The sequence below is a fragment of a genome, unplaced genomic scaffold (genome assembly GCF_019419815.1).
Source record: "Pyrus x bretschneideri cultivar Hongxiangsu unplaced genomic scaffold, Pyrus_bretschneideri_v1 Contig27, whole genome shotgun sequence".
Classification (NCBI taxonomy): Eukaryota; Viridiplantae; Streptophyta; class Magnoliopsida; order Rosales; family Rosaceae; genus Pyrus; species Pyrus x bretschneideri.
Genome location: NW_025999579.1, coordinates 3,954,255 through 3,969,509, shown reverse-complemented (window position 1 = coordinate 3,969,509; position 15,255 = coordinate 3,954,255). Strand labels below are relative to the sequence as shown.

Here is a 15,255-nt window from a genome sequence, read left to right as displayed (position 1 = left end):
TGTATATAAACACACTCACAGATGTCTGGAGTTAACATTTTGTTTGTTGTTTTTCCCCTTTCTACATCGGTCTCAAAGTATTGATTCTTAACCATCTTTATAAAAAAAATTAGAAAATTTCATGTTTATATACAAGATTACACATAGAGGGTGTTGAATCCTTAATATTATGTTTTTACACATATTCATCCTCATGAAATCGATCAGAAGAGAGATTTCAAGAAATGGAAAATCTATTCACCTTACCAGTAACCAAGCTGGATCTGGTGTATCATAAGAGATTTGCCTTTTCTATTGGATTGGATAAAAATAAAAATAAAAACAATTCTTGAATGAGGTATATATTCAACTCCAGGGACATGTCGCGATGAGTGGGGCTCATGCCATAACATAATCGGCTGATCCAAGATGTATTCTTACAAGTAAAGGGGGTTCGGACAAATATTGGTTGTGTTTTGGAAGGTTATGAGCCGAGTGACAAGTTCAATCACAATAAGGATTTTTTTATAGACATGAAATAAGGGTTAAATGATCATAAACAAGTTTCAAACTCGCATCTATATATATATATATATATAGAATCATTGCCTTACATTGATACAGGAAGTGAAGGTTAGGGTTTTCAGGGGAGGAACGTCGGTTTGGAGAGAAGAAAGGAAAGCTAGGGTTTTAGAGTTGTGAGGCAGAGGGCAAACCTATACCATGTAGAATTATGTGTTCTCGCGTAATTTTGTTGCAAATTAACGTCCATTTTATATAATTACAGCAAGACTAGATTTAGTAGCTAGGATTCTAGCAGTGATACATAGGTGAAGCTTAATTAAAATAACAAGTCTTACATAAACATCTTAAAATTATGGACTTTTCTAACAAGAAGCGAAAGCGAAGGAGAGAGAAACAAATATAGGACTTCAAATGCCAAAGTAAATACTTATAACTACTTGAACTATATATATATATATATATATATATATATATATATATATCCCCCTTGCAACCCCATAAAATGCTCGAAAACTATATTATATAACATAACTATTTTTTTCTAGTAATATAGTTTGTGTAAAACTAATCAGTGTTAATGTGCTTATCATATGAAACGGAGTTTATTCCCTGTCTACCATTAGGTTAATAAGTTTTTGTACAACTATTTTAGTATCATATATGGGGACAAATCTGTGGCACCATATTTTTTACGCAAAATTTGACACAAGTTTTAAAACCATTAGCTTATCCCATTATCAATGTTTAAGACTTAGTCTGATATCTAATTAGTTATTATAATTTCCCTTCATAAGAAATTATTATTACTTTTTTTAAACTTATATACAAAATAACAATTAAAATGCACAGTAATCAATCAAGCCTCGTATGGTATGAATTTCAAAGGTTAATCAAGTAAGAAAACTCTCAATGGCTCTCCATCTCCAGTTTTTATTCACCACTGCAGGCCAAGGAAGAACATTCTCTCCCCTACGCAGGCACTCCTTCATATTGGATTTTCAAAGTTGTTCCGTCTCTTTTCCTTGTTCACGTTGAGTGAAAGAACCTAAATTTTCTAAAAAAAATTTGACCATCTTCCAAATACAAAAGGTTCATTGCTCTTCTTTAGTTTTAATCCGGGTAATTTGGAAACTAAAAGGGTTCCTCTTTTTCGACATGAGTATCAAAAAACAAAATTGTTCTATCAGCCAACGCTATTTCTTCCCTTCCTTGTTATTCATCTCTGGAATTCAAAAGAGTTCTGCAATGATTTGCACAATTAATATTTAACATCGTTTAGCAGAAGCAAAAAAATTATCTCAAGTGAGGATGGATAGAGAAGAAAGATGGAAGTTTTTTTTTTTTTTTTGGCAGCACTGTACGAAGTATGAACTTAAAGCTGGGGTTAACTTTCAATAAAAATAGAGAACAGAAGAGATTGCTGGTGAAGACCAAGAGAAAAGAAAAGGAAAGAAATGGAAAGTTAATGGGGATTAGAAGAGATTGTTGGTGAAGACCAAGAGAAAAAAAGAAGAAGAAAGGTTTCATATTTTTACTTTCAATGTAAGTTTTTATTTTATAAAAATCAAATTAATTAATTATCATATTTGGTTAAACCTCAACTACTGATAGTGGGATAGTTTAATAGTTTAAAACTTGTGTTAAATTTTAAGTAAAAATATGGTGTAACGGATTTGCCCTATTAATAATTATTTTTGTACGTATAACTAGTTTGTTCTCCTAGCTATGTGCCAAAAATACTACCTATACATTCGTAACTTGTAAGGAAAAATTACAGATGTCCATATAAACCAAACACATTCTTTTCCAAATATTTTTTAAAATGATAAAGTGAAGCTTTAATCCTTTTATTGAATAAAAAGGCGAAGGGAATAATGAAAATTTGACACCTATTTTAGCTGTTAGTAAATTCATCACTTATTTATTAAATATTACAGAAAATAAATATAATAATATATAGTTATGTTTTAGTAAAACATATTTATAGTCAGTCTTACATGCAGTTAAAAAAATTTCATCATACTGTTGTTTTCATTACGATTTATCTTCTAGTTACGATTCGGCATGGATCTACTTTGTAATCCCATACCCAAGAAGACTAACTGTTGTACAGTCAAACATATATAACATACCTTCCACAGTCCCAATTATTCATGTTACTCACATATGATTTAGTCATCAAAACGCATGCATTCACCAATGCATGTGTATGAGAAAATTTTAGAATATATTAAAGTGATGATGAGGGGATTTGGATCCTCTCCTGAGCCTAATGAGATGATCCTTCTGATCAAGCAGTGTATGTTGTTGGATTTTTATCTAACAGCTACAAACATGAGGATCTCTTTAAAATTATATTAATTATAATCGTTAAATAAAAATTCAACGATCCACATTGCTTGATCAGGAGAATCTTTTTCTTGTGCTCAAGAGGGATCCAAATCCATGACGAGGGATACCGATACTAAAGTTCACACAGAGACAGCGGAAAGCCATGTGCAGGTTTATAATAAGTACGGCTGACTTTCAAAGACCACTCGTACGGCCGCATGCATGAATAGTTAGTCTTTTAGGGGAACGGAAGAGTCAAATTCTATGTAGAAAATTAATTTTGGAATTGAGCGTCAAACCAGCTAACACGCTTTTCAGGTTTGGATGCTCGTATTATTTGTTTTTCAGGGATTCCGCCTATTCCTCACAAGGTCTTTATTTTTCTTTTTGTGTTATGATATCCTCCATGAAACTTTTGGATTAAACTTTATACGAATGGTTTGTCTAAAGAAAATTTTGGTCCTGTCACTTGTGGGGGACGTTTTCAGAGATTGTTGTAATCGGTTTTTTGGTGGTTTATGTTAGGATATTGGCCATTGAAATTCCTCTTTTCGCTGAACTTTATTTCATTATTATTGGTGTGGAATTTTTTTTTTTTTAAAGATTGACATTATCTATGGTTAGAAAGTAACTCTTCTAGTATTATTTCTATTTCTCTATTAGAATGATCTTGATCCTCCTTGTCTTCTTCTTCTCTTACGTATTTCAAGATGGAAATGTTGTAGCCGATAGTTTTGCTAACATAGGCATGCCTTCTACTAATTTGGTTTGGCACAATTCTCGGTTGTCCATACTGCTTTGTTTACAGATTATGTGTGCTTGCATGGATTCCGCTTTACAAACTAATGCGTATCCGATAATGATCTTTTTTTTTTTTTTTTTTTTCTTTGTGGGTTTTGACTTTGTCCCCCCTTGCATTTATTCTTTAATGATTTTTATTATTTACTAAAATTATATAAATACGGGACAAGGGATCAGTTTATTGTAGAGTTAGCCCTTTCTAAACTCTCTGAGTAGGAAAGAAGTAACCTAATTTGCAGGTAATGGCTAAATTTCGGGATCTTAATTCTTTCTGATTGTCATGTGCTGGTTTAGAGAGTAAGATTAATATGGTAGACCAATGACCAAGCCTTATATGTAGCTAACTTCCTCAATCATTTATCATCCTTTTACCAAAAAACAACTAACACGATTAGCTTTATGATCTTTTCAGCTGATAGATGCATGTGAATTTGTTATATATATATATATATATATATTAGATGGAGCGCGCACACTATGCGTGTCTAAAATTTTCTTTCGGTTGAAATATTTGTGTGCAATTTAAAGTGAGAATATAAAAGAAAATAAAAAAAATCGTTGAAAATGGAAGTAACGTGAGAAAATGTAGAAAGTGGGGGAGAGAAAGTTGAAAAGTAAGATGGATTGAATTTACTATCTTCGTTATTTCACAATGTTTCAGTTGATAAAGAGTATTCTTTTTAGTAATACTGTTTGTATATATATAAATACACACACACACACACATATATATTTGTGTTGGGGATGGCTCTTGGATTAACAATGAGTGATATCACGTTACAGATTGAGGCGTAGGGTTGGGGCTCTTGGTTTCACAGCTGGGCGGAGACTAAAATTGAGTTTCAAACAGCCAAGAAAATTAGATTGGTACTTGACTACTGCGATTCACATGGTGATCAAAGATTGCATAATTTCCAACCTAATAAACGGTGTGCATGTGTGCTATATGCATAATTTCAAACAAAACAAAACAAGTTTAATTCTTGCTGGAGTGATGATGGGGAAGATGCAAAAGATGCGTAGTGACTTCCTCGAAGATGGTTGATGGCTGACGACGACGTCGCCCAAACATCAACCTTGCGTCACGTTGCCTTTGAGCTCTCGGGCTGGCAACTCGGGCCTACTTGGAGTGGTTGACGAGGATTTGAAGCTTTTGATTTATTTAAAGAGCTATGGTCAACCTTCACAAATATACTCCTCCCATGGCAATAACTTGGACTTTTAATCACACTTCGATAAGGAGAATCGTAAAGTGAGACTTTTTATGGATTTTCTACTATTTTATGCTTTTGGGATAATTTATATGTCAACATTATAAAATATTGTGAAAAAAACATGAAATGGTAGAGAGTCCACGAAGAATTCCACTTTTGTAAGAGTCTCTTTAACATTCCTCTTACTTACATAAGATGAAAACTAAATTATTCTTCTTTTTTATACACTTGTGTTCATTAACACATGGATATCGAATTCATTCAAATTCCTTTCTTATGTATCTAGCAACAAAAGAACTAAAAACGAACAGACTACGTGTGTGTTTCAACTTTAAATTCTTAATACAATACTCGAAAAAATCAATCAAGTAGCTCGAGAGAACTAATTGATCTCATTTAAATTTTTTTTTTTCTTGTGCGACGTGTATACATGGGGCTTAATGGGGCTATTCATTTATTAGATGCGTTGGGTCTAGATAAACCTTAACAAGACAGGCACCATATATTCACATACAAGCTCAATATATTTATTTCTTGACTTGCTTCGAAAACGACATTGTTGCCTTTCAGCCGTTGCCATGTGCTCAACGTTAGACAACATTACATAGTATGGACTATTCACATAATAGAAAACGACATTGTTGACTCTCGGCCGTTGCCATATGCTCAACGTTAGACAACATTACATAGTGTTGTCTATTCACATTATAATAAGAAGTTCATTTTTTTCTATACGTTGGAAGCACTACGTTCGATATTATTAGTCTCACAATTAAATATGGAAGTCTTGTGTGTAATGAGTCAATTTGTAACTCATTTAGGGGCTATTTGATGTGCTGGCTGAGATAGGTTGTAAGCAATTATAATGGACTTGAATCCAATCATTTGTTTGTTGCGTCAAAATATGAGCTAGACAGTACTGAAAATGATGGATTATGAATTCACAATAGAGTGAGTTATCTAACGTGTTCTTACATATGAGTTACAAGTCTTGCCTTACATGTTCATGATAATACAATTGTATTCTTAAAACCTAATCTTATCCAACTCACCAAATAAACGTTTAAGATATGTGTAACTAACTAGATACGGACCACAATGTACCCACCTACCTCAATTCTTCAAACCACCTCAATTCTCATTTCTCATCTTAGTTTCATCCTCGGAATGTCATTAGGATTACGTTACTTGTAAGTAACAACTAACACTGCACTTACTGCTGTGCTAATTAAGCTTAAGTGGATTGGGAAGAGGCCTAACTAGCTAGAGGGTGCATGTCAATTTGAAGTAGCTACTTGGATGGTTCAGTGTTTGGTAACAAATTGGTGGTCGGTGGAGATACGCATGCACATTGTATCATTACTGAAAACACAAAGCCAAGAACAAATATATCTACATATTATATGTGTGTGTGTGTGTGTGTGTATAGAGTCCTCCTTGGAGACGTCACCATTCAATATCATGCCACGGTTGACATTCTTTGGACGTCTCCTTAATCTAGGCTTGGTCTATCTCTGCTTTTTAGATAAAAAAAAATCACCGCCTATTTATTATATATGCCTCATAAAATTGAGAAATTTTTTAATGGGATCGAAACACATGATGATATATATCACATGTCATTATATAAGTAAAAAAAGAATTTATTTTTCAACCGTCTAACCACTTATATAATAAATTGTAGGGCAACAGTCCGTATTCCGACACATTAAAAAATCTCTTGACAAAATTAGTGTTGCTGATGACTTGTGGGGTAATGCTATCATCACATTATAATTATGCATGATTAAATATTAGTCATTGGAGACACTAGTTTTACAATCTAGCGGTCCATATAAACAGCGGGTTGAATTCTACGAACTGCGAATTTAAAATTTAATTATAACCGATCTATCCTGTGACTTAACTCAAATTCCAGTGTCGTTCAATCATAAACTTAAAAAAAAAAAATATATATATATATATATATTAATTAATTTTTTGCAACCTAATGGGCTGGGCTGTGTCAATCCATTGACATCCGATTCATTGCTCGTGCTGCCATGTCGACCCTAAAGTCGGGTAAGGTCTACAATAAGGCCCAGTCCCACTTTAGACGAGACAAAATTCACTTGCTATTTTTTTTTAGGGATAACTTAATATAGATCCAATTTTGTGAATCATTAGTAGAATTAGTCCACTTCATTGAAATAGGTCCAATAATTGAGATTCTACGTATGTTTATTTGTGGTTTGTACCATATTTACCCCTTAGGCTTACGAATTGTTGTAAATACACAAAATTTCTTAATTATAGGATTATTTGTCGTTTAACTAATCCCTTAATTGTAGGATTAGCTATAGCCATATAATCACCTCAACCCCCAATCCGTTTCATCCCTCCTTTTTTCCTTCTTCCAAACAATTCCTTTTATCAATCCTCCTCTTTTTTGTCTCTTCTTTACATGGGTGATATTTTTGTGTTATTATTCCCTCCAAATTCGTTCATTTAATGAAGGTATATTATATCATATTTATATTTCTATAGGTTCCCAGCATTTTTCTTCCAATACAATAGGTAGTTTATTTTTGTTTTGCAGGTAGATTATATCTACTTTGTAGGTATAAAGCATTTTTCTTCCTATACAATAGGTAGGTAATTACTAAATTATATCGGTTTTGTTTTCTTCATAAATAGTAGGTAGTTACTAGATAATATTTTAGTTTGAGTATTTAAATATTCAAAATTTAAAAACTGAATAAATGATAAAAAAATTAAAGAATTTAAATTTTTTTATCTGAAGGGGCAAAATTGATATCAAAATATGTAATTGGATAACTGGACTCAGTCCCAAAAACAACCTATGTTTTTGGACCTAAATCCAAAAGCCCCTTTTTTTTATTTAACAATGAAATAATGACATCTAACAAAGCTCTTAAGACACATAATCTAACCATTTGTTTAACGGTATTCAATTTCTACTTTGTTATATGTTGTTTCTAGTTGAAACCTCATAAACCACAATTGTTAATTCAAAAACAAAACCGAGACCTCGCATGTATTTTTGTATCACCTGATCCGCTCTTGTCACATGCAATCGATCCTACGCAAGAACCTTTCTTATTTAGGACATTGCTTTAATCATGTTTGTCATTTAGTTTTTGGATTCGTATCAATTGGCGATGGTGGTGGTCTAACTACAAAGGGTTCATGAACATATTGTACACTTTCAATCCAACTTTTACACGTTTTTTGGATTCTGATATTTGTACCTTCCAACGTGAAAAAGTCAAACAAACAAGAAGTGAACGATGCATAATTTGATAAATCAATCTGAAGACTGAAGACGAACAAGTAAGTTGGTTCGAGTTCGCCAATTTAAAGATTAGATTGTAGAAACTTCAAACTTTCACTTTCATAGTCTTTTTTTTTTCTCTAATTCTTTTTTGGTGATGTGCTGTATTGAGTAGTCAGAACTCAAACGTCAAAATCAACTCTTTATTTTTTATTTTTAAAATCGATAATTTTAACTTTATAAGATTTTAAAAAAATCTAAATACACTCCAAATTAACCAACGAATTTCTATACACGTTGATTTTTTTTTTTTTTTTTAATATAAAAAAGAGGACAATTGGTGACAAATAAGGATTAATCTATATAGGAACCGGGGTGGTCCCGGACCTTCGAAGATTGGGAGAAACGATTGTGAAGTACCATGGAGGACCACCCAAAACTTTAGATGGAGCTCTATGAAGGACTGGATGGGATAAATCATTGTGAAAAATAAAAATTAGGTATAAGATCCACAACTGAACTGGATTTTCTTCATCGGAGTTTGAATATGTAGTTGCAGAACCGGCTAGGTAAAGTGAATGAAGAAGATCGATTGTGTCCGTACTTCTGTCTTGTATGGAAACGGTGCCGTTTTTGCCTTTTTTTTTTTTTTTCCTTCTTATCTCTTTTTTCCAATTGGACCCACTATCTTCTCTCTAAATATTTTTTTTAATCCCATTATGCCGTTTGGCCCTTTTTTATATCCCTGCAATATATTGAAGCTAAACATAATTATAACCTTTTAAATTAATAGCCTTCACCTCATAATTATTAATATCTCATAAGAAAGAAAACCTTTTAATTTACAAGTACTCTTAAAAAAAAATTAAAAAAATTAAAAAAAAAAAAAAAAACCTTTTCAATTTACTAGTTCTCAAGAAAATTGACACTAAATATTGTGGTATGGCTTTTAATCTTTAAAAGACAAAACAGGGATGTCCATGTACACACAAAGTGCTCAACGAAGTGTTCATTTAAAAAATAGAGAAAAAAATTTACCTGCTACATGCTATTTCCGTTTACAAAATCTTTAAATCCTTTATATTAGGACCACCTGAAGTTGAAATCCTACATTCGCCATTGGTGACAAACCACAGTTATTCACCTCTTCCGTCAAGAGTAATATTTTTCAATCAGCCTGTATTTGATTGAAAAATATTTCTTTGGATGAATGGAACATGAAATTAATGTTTTGGATGCTTCACCTGAGTTAAGATTTTATATTTTGTTTCATTGTTATAGTAATTTCAATGCAAATTAATTGATATCTTAATAGATATTCGCGATTCAGCCGCCTTCTAAATTCTAATCCAATTTTCTAGCATTGTCAAGAAGAAAAATAAGAAATCCAATTTAGTTACCCGAAGAAGAAAGGGGAGGACAAAAGGGTTCAAGGAATTTTTAATAAAATAATAAGAGTCGTGGTAAAATTACATGCTTTGGTATATTTAAAAATTTTATGGAATTATTACATACTTTGGTAATAGTGTGACCAGTAAGCCATAAAATTACAAGTTTGATAAGTTAAAGAATCAACATCCTTTGTACCTAGTCTTTACTTTTTAAACTTATTAGCTAATTTAGTTATGAGAAATAGCATGTACCTATTTTTTTTGTTATGATGTAACATATGTTATTTGAGGTTGTGATATCAAAACAATTATTTTTTTTAAAATTTGAGTTTGAAATCTTTTTTTAATTTTTAAAGATTAAAGTAGTTTTTTTTTTTTTTTAACAAATAATATCAAGAAAAGAGATTCAAGCTTGAACTTGAATTACAAATTTTTTGCAGAGATTAGAGTAGTTTAATTATCACTTTGCCACTAGAAAAAATTATAGAAAAATAAAAACGGAAGGGATATATGTAGCATAATAATTTTTTGAAACCACCTCTAATGATGGGCTAAATGCTAAATTACCCCCCAAACCATCTCCAACCCATGCTAAAACATTGGGCTAAATGCCAAATGTTAAAGCTGGGCGAAATACCCCCCAGAATTCCCCCCCCCCCGGTGCGACTAGACTTGCTGGCCATTGGGCCAGTCTCTGCCCGTTCACGCTCCAACGAGCCCCACGCGGAGCGCCTGCAATTCGGTGGGCCCTGCTGTCAGCGGTTTGTCGGCCACCCAATGCACTCCAACGACTACATTTTCAATTTGATGGTTGGTTTTCACAAATCGTTGGATCAGATTCAAATTTGATTTTTTTTTAAATATGTTATTTTAAAATACATTGAATCCAACGGCTGAGATCGAATATAATCAAATCTAACGGTAAAAAAAAAGATCTAACGGCCCAAATTTAAATCCAACGGCTAAAATTATTTAACTCAAAATTCACCCAAAAACTCTATAAATACCTATGTATTTGTTCAAACATCCACACAAAACTCAAATTTCTCTTAATTCTTCCAATTTATCTTTCTACCATTTCTTTCCATTTCCAAATTGTTCAACATGGCAAGAGAGCATATTAGAGGTTGTAATTGGACCTGTGAGGAAGATGTTGCTCTATGTTTGGCATGAGTTTCTATTAGTGAAGATGGTGCAGTTGGCACAAATCAAAATAAGAAGGTTTTGTGGGATAAAATCATTGCAAAGTTTCAAGAAAACTGCAATGGTGGCGGATGGGATGGTGGTGGTTTTTCAATATTTATCAGAATTTAAATTGAAGGCTTGCTTTGTATAAAATTTAGTGATTTTTCAATATTTATAGGAATTTAAATTTTTTTAGATTAAAATGTTCATAAAATTAATTTACGATAGTCTACATATTTTTTTTTAATTTAATTTAAGAAAAAAAATAGCCTAAATTCATTCTTTAATAATCCCAGGCTAAAATTTTAGACCAAAACGGTTGGAGCAGAAAAGTTATTTCTGGACTAAAAACTAAATTTTTCGAACCAACATATTTAATTTTTAGCTCAAAGATGCTTTAAATATAATGACTTTTATTAACTTACCAACAAAAATAAAAATAAATACGTGTGAATAAAAAGGGGGAGAGGAGTTCAAAGAGAGGGGGAGGTTGGGACTCGGGGGAGGAGACCAAAGTGGGTCAGAAGACTCAGAGACACACGTTGATTGTTGGCAACACCATGTGCTCGCATGTCACATTCCCCTCCTCTGATTCATTCATTTCATTTCTTACCCCCTCCTCTCCCTTCTCTCCTCTCTCCTCTCTCCTCCTCCTCCATAGCCTCTCTCTCTCTCTCTCCCCAGTCGTGGTCAATACTCATCGTGTCCAAGTCAAGGGACAAAACGAAACAGAACCCAACTCATTCAATTTCTAAGCTTCTGAAATCAGAAGCAGCAAAAATGAAGGAAAGCTCAGATGGGTTTGTGAGGGCAGATCAGATTGATCTGAAGAGCTTGGATGAGCAGCTGGAGAGGCATCTCAACAGGGTCTTGACTTTGGAGAAGAGCAAGATCATGAGAGACCCCGAAACCAATTCCAACAGCATCCACCTCACCACCACCTCCACCTCCAATTCAACCGTCCCCACCACCGCCACCTCCACTTCCTCCATGACCCTCTCCATCCCCAAACGCCACCGCCAGGAGTGGGAGATCGACCCCTCCAAGCTCCTCATCAAGTCCGTCATTGCTCGTGGCACCTTCGGCACCGTCCACCGTGGCATCTACGACGGTCAAGACGTCGCCGGTATTCCCCTTCTGCCACTTGCTCTTCATCTTTTATTTGGGGGTCCTTTGAAAGTTGTCAAGTGTCTTCCCTTTGTGATTTTCTCCCAAAAATCCAATCTTTTTCTTTCGGTTTCGATACCCATTTCTGAAAAATTTAATCTTTTTGTTGTATTTTTTTTTCTGCTTGTATTATGGATGTTTTTAGCAAAAACCAATTGGTTTTTACTTTAATTTAATTGAATTTCGGGAGATAATTGAAGATCTTAGTATTTTCCACTTTGGTTTTTCTACTGTAAAATGTCGTTTAAGCACAAAAGTAAGGTTGATTTTAGTGTTGTTTTACAATTATTCACTTTGTTTAGTCAGTTCAAATGTTGGATTAGGTGTACTGTGTGGTTGATCTTGCAAATCAATACAAGTTTCTTACTTTATATACATTTAGGTACTTATATATATTTGTGGTAAAATTCCAAATGCATATTATTCAAGGGACTGCAATGAAGGTTGCCGATTGTCCACTGTAATTGTACTCTTATGGAATCCGTGACTCTTACACGGGTTTGTGTTGAATTTTCTGTTTAGAGCAACAACTTGGATAATGTTGCTGTACTCCTCAACCCTCATGTGACTTCCCCACCTGTTAGTTGAAACCTGTCCAGCAACTGAATAGGAAAAATGCTCATACATACATATTTATGTTAGTGAAAGTAAGATCCTTATTTGTCGACATATTATTGTAGTCACTGTCGTCATCATCGTCTAATTCAACCAAATTATCCTTTTCGATTCTTTGTATTTTCCCTTCCTTTTTCTTTTTATTGGTTCGTCATGATATTCAATCTGGTTGCAAGTTCTACCGTTACAATGACGGCTCCTTTTTTTTAATGCCAGTTAAACTGCTTGACTGGGGTGAAGAGGGTCACAGGACAGACTCCGAGATTGCTTCTCTAAGAGCAGCTTTTACTCAAGAAGTTGCTGTCTGGCATAAACTAGATCATCCTAATGTTACTAAGGTAACTTTCTGCCTCTCTATTTTTAGAATTGTTGTTAAGTGTCAATGGATTTGATCGATTCTTCTAACTTTTATGAATATCAAAACCCGAATGTCTTTGTTTTAAGGAAGCCTTTAGCATACATAACGTTAAAGACATTCACTACGTCACTTCACTAGGGTTGGTTTTTCTGGCGTTATCCATAATGTGTCCGCAGAGAGGTTTCTAACTTCCTAGTGATAAAATTGTTCTCTAGTCACCATATCATTATCCTTCTTGATGTATCACAGCCTAAGGTTGTAACCTTACCCGAGACAGTTGCCTTCCTTTTCTTTGGTATCCTTCAGTTGCATCTCTCACCACCTGAGTGAGGTAGAAGCATGAGTTTTTGTATCATGAATTTTCAGAATTTACTGAGCAATTTAAGGTAGCAAAAAAGTTAAGGATAACTTTTTAAATATCTGTACAGTAGTGAATACATGCTACATTTTTTTCTGTCTGGACGTCATAAATACGACAATTTTCTATGCTATTTAACAGGCTATAAGTTCAAAACTTAAATGCTGCTTTAGTACATAAATTGCATGCATAAAATATTTTGTGATTATATTTTGATTTCTAGAAATATGATATACATTGCAGTTAGTTTCTAGTAGTTTTTATTACAGATTGAATCTCGCTAAACTTCTGGTCTTTTGATGTCCAGTTTATTGGGGCGACAATGGGTTCATCAGATCTACAAATACAGACAGAAAATGGTCAAATTGGCATGCCAACTAATATCTGTTGTGTCGTTGTGGAATATCTTCCTGGGGGTGCTCTAAAATCATACCTCATAAAGAATAGGAGAAGGAAGCTAGCTTTTAAAGTCGTTGTCCAGCTGGCACTAGATCTTGCTAGAGGGTATCCCTTTTCAGTTCTTATACTATTTTTAATTTCCTTTTCGTCAGAGCATTGTAATTTGGTAGAAAAAGAGTGAACTTCAGGCTGCGTTATTGTCAAGCCAAGCACTTAGACTCACTTGTGCTGTGTTTTCCAGGTTGAGCTACCTACACTCACAGAAAATTGTTCACAGAGATGTAAAGACGGAGAACATGCTGCTGGACAAGAGTCGTGTAGTCAAGATTGCTGATTTTGGTGTTGCTCGTGTTGAAGCTTCAAATCCCAATGACATGACTGGGGAGACCGGCACGCTTGGTTACATGGCTCCTGAGGTATTTGGTCTACTCTAGTTGCTAAAATTATTCTGGCTACGACTTCACCACCTTACCAGCTACGTTTCTTGAATCTTAGGTAGTTGGTAATCACATGTGTATGCGCATGTAGTTTCTTGAATCTTATTGCATGAAAATGAAACTTTGGCATTTCCAAACCCTGTTTCGCTTGACGTAAGGAGGGCGGTTTTGCTAATATTATGCTAAGACAGGAAACGTACAATAAAATAATTGTTTACTGTATGTTTAGTGACTTGACAAATGGGTGGGTGACAGGTCCTCAATGGCAACCCATATAACAGGAAATGTGATGTTTACAGTTTCGGCATCTGTTTATGGGAAATATATTGCTGTGACATGCCATATCCTGACCTTAGTTTCTCCGAAGTGACTTCAGCTGTGGTTCGCCAGGTAAACCATTTTCCTATCTCAACCATCAGCCTAAGTTGTAATTTTTTGTTCCTCGAAATTAATCCTTTTATTGCTATCATGTGCCTCTTTGCAACCACAGAACTTGAGACCTGAGATACCTAGATGTTGTCCAAGTGCCCTTGCAAATGTAATGAAGCGATGCTGGGATGCGAACCCAGACAAGCGGCCAGAGATGGATGAGGTAGTCACAATGTTGGAGGCGATTGACACAACGAAAGGCGGAGGTATGATCCCTCAAGATCAGTCTCAGGGCTGTCTTTGCCTTCGAATGAAACGAGGACCGTGAAGATTTTATTCGTTAAGATACCAACTGGGATGTGATTATTTCCAAGATCAAAAGAGTCCAATTTGTACTTAAGATAGCAAACAGAGAAAAAGATATATGGGATATATCAAAAGGAGATGAACAGAAAGGTATAGATTGATGGAGCAATGCTACTTTTCTCGTTTTCTTCGAGGATGTAAAGCTTTTATTAAATATTGTTACCCTTTTTTTCTTTTCTTTTCGTTAAAACGAATGTGTATTTATTTGACTGGCACTACCAGCACCTTGGAAGATCCGTTTATATACTAGTTATAACGACATGAATTTATGACTCAATTGACCATATTTTTTTTTTTAGGTATGTGCCTGTTTGATGAATTATTTAGGTAATTGACTGCATGGAAGTGTTTGTCCCAGTCAAACAAGTTCTACGCATCAGAGAGTTGAACTTGTTTGATTGGTTTTAGCTTACCAAGAACAAAAGTTTGTGTTTTAGTTTTTCCCAAGGACAAAGAATTGGATAAAACTTATTCAAAAAGTAATAA

At 34.1% G+C, this 15,255-nt stretch overlaps 1 protein-coding gene across 1 annotated transcript; it reads left to right on the top strand.

The window, feature by feature from the left end:
* The first annotated feature begins 11,195 nt into the window (after nucleotides 1-11,195).
* LOC125479004 (serine/threonine-protein kinase STY13-like) lies at nucleotides 11,196-15,034 on the top strand. Its single transcript, XM_048587956.1, has 6 exons — nucleotides 11,196-11,826; nucleotides 12,699-12,820; nucleotides 13,506-13,702; nucleotides 13,839-14,013; nucleotides 14,290-14,424; nucleotides 14,525-15,034. Exons 1-6 carry the CDS (start codon nucleotides 11,271-11,273, stop codon nucleotides 14,729-14,731), a joined length of 1,392 nt encoding a protein of 463 aa, XP_048443913.1. The 5' UTR covers nucleotides 11,196-11,270; the 3' UTR covers nucleotides 14,732-15,034.
* Nucleotides 15,035-15,255: the final 221 nt, after the last annotated feature.

Coding starts and splice junctions, on each gene's coding strand:
- LOC125479004 (XM_048587956.1), top strand. CDS start 11,271: ATGTCACATTCCCCTCCTCTGATTCATTCATTTCATTTCTTACCCCCT. Junction 11,827..12,698: donor CGACGGTCAAGACGTCGCCG/GTATTCCCCTTC, acceptor TTTTAATGCCAG/TTAAACTGCTTGACTGGGGT. Junction 12,821..13,505: donor ATCATCCTAATGTTACTAAG/GTAACTTTCTGC, acceptor TTTGATGTCCAG/TTTATTGGGGCGACAATGGG.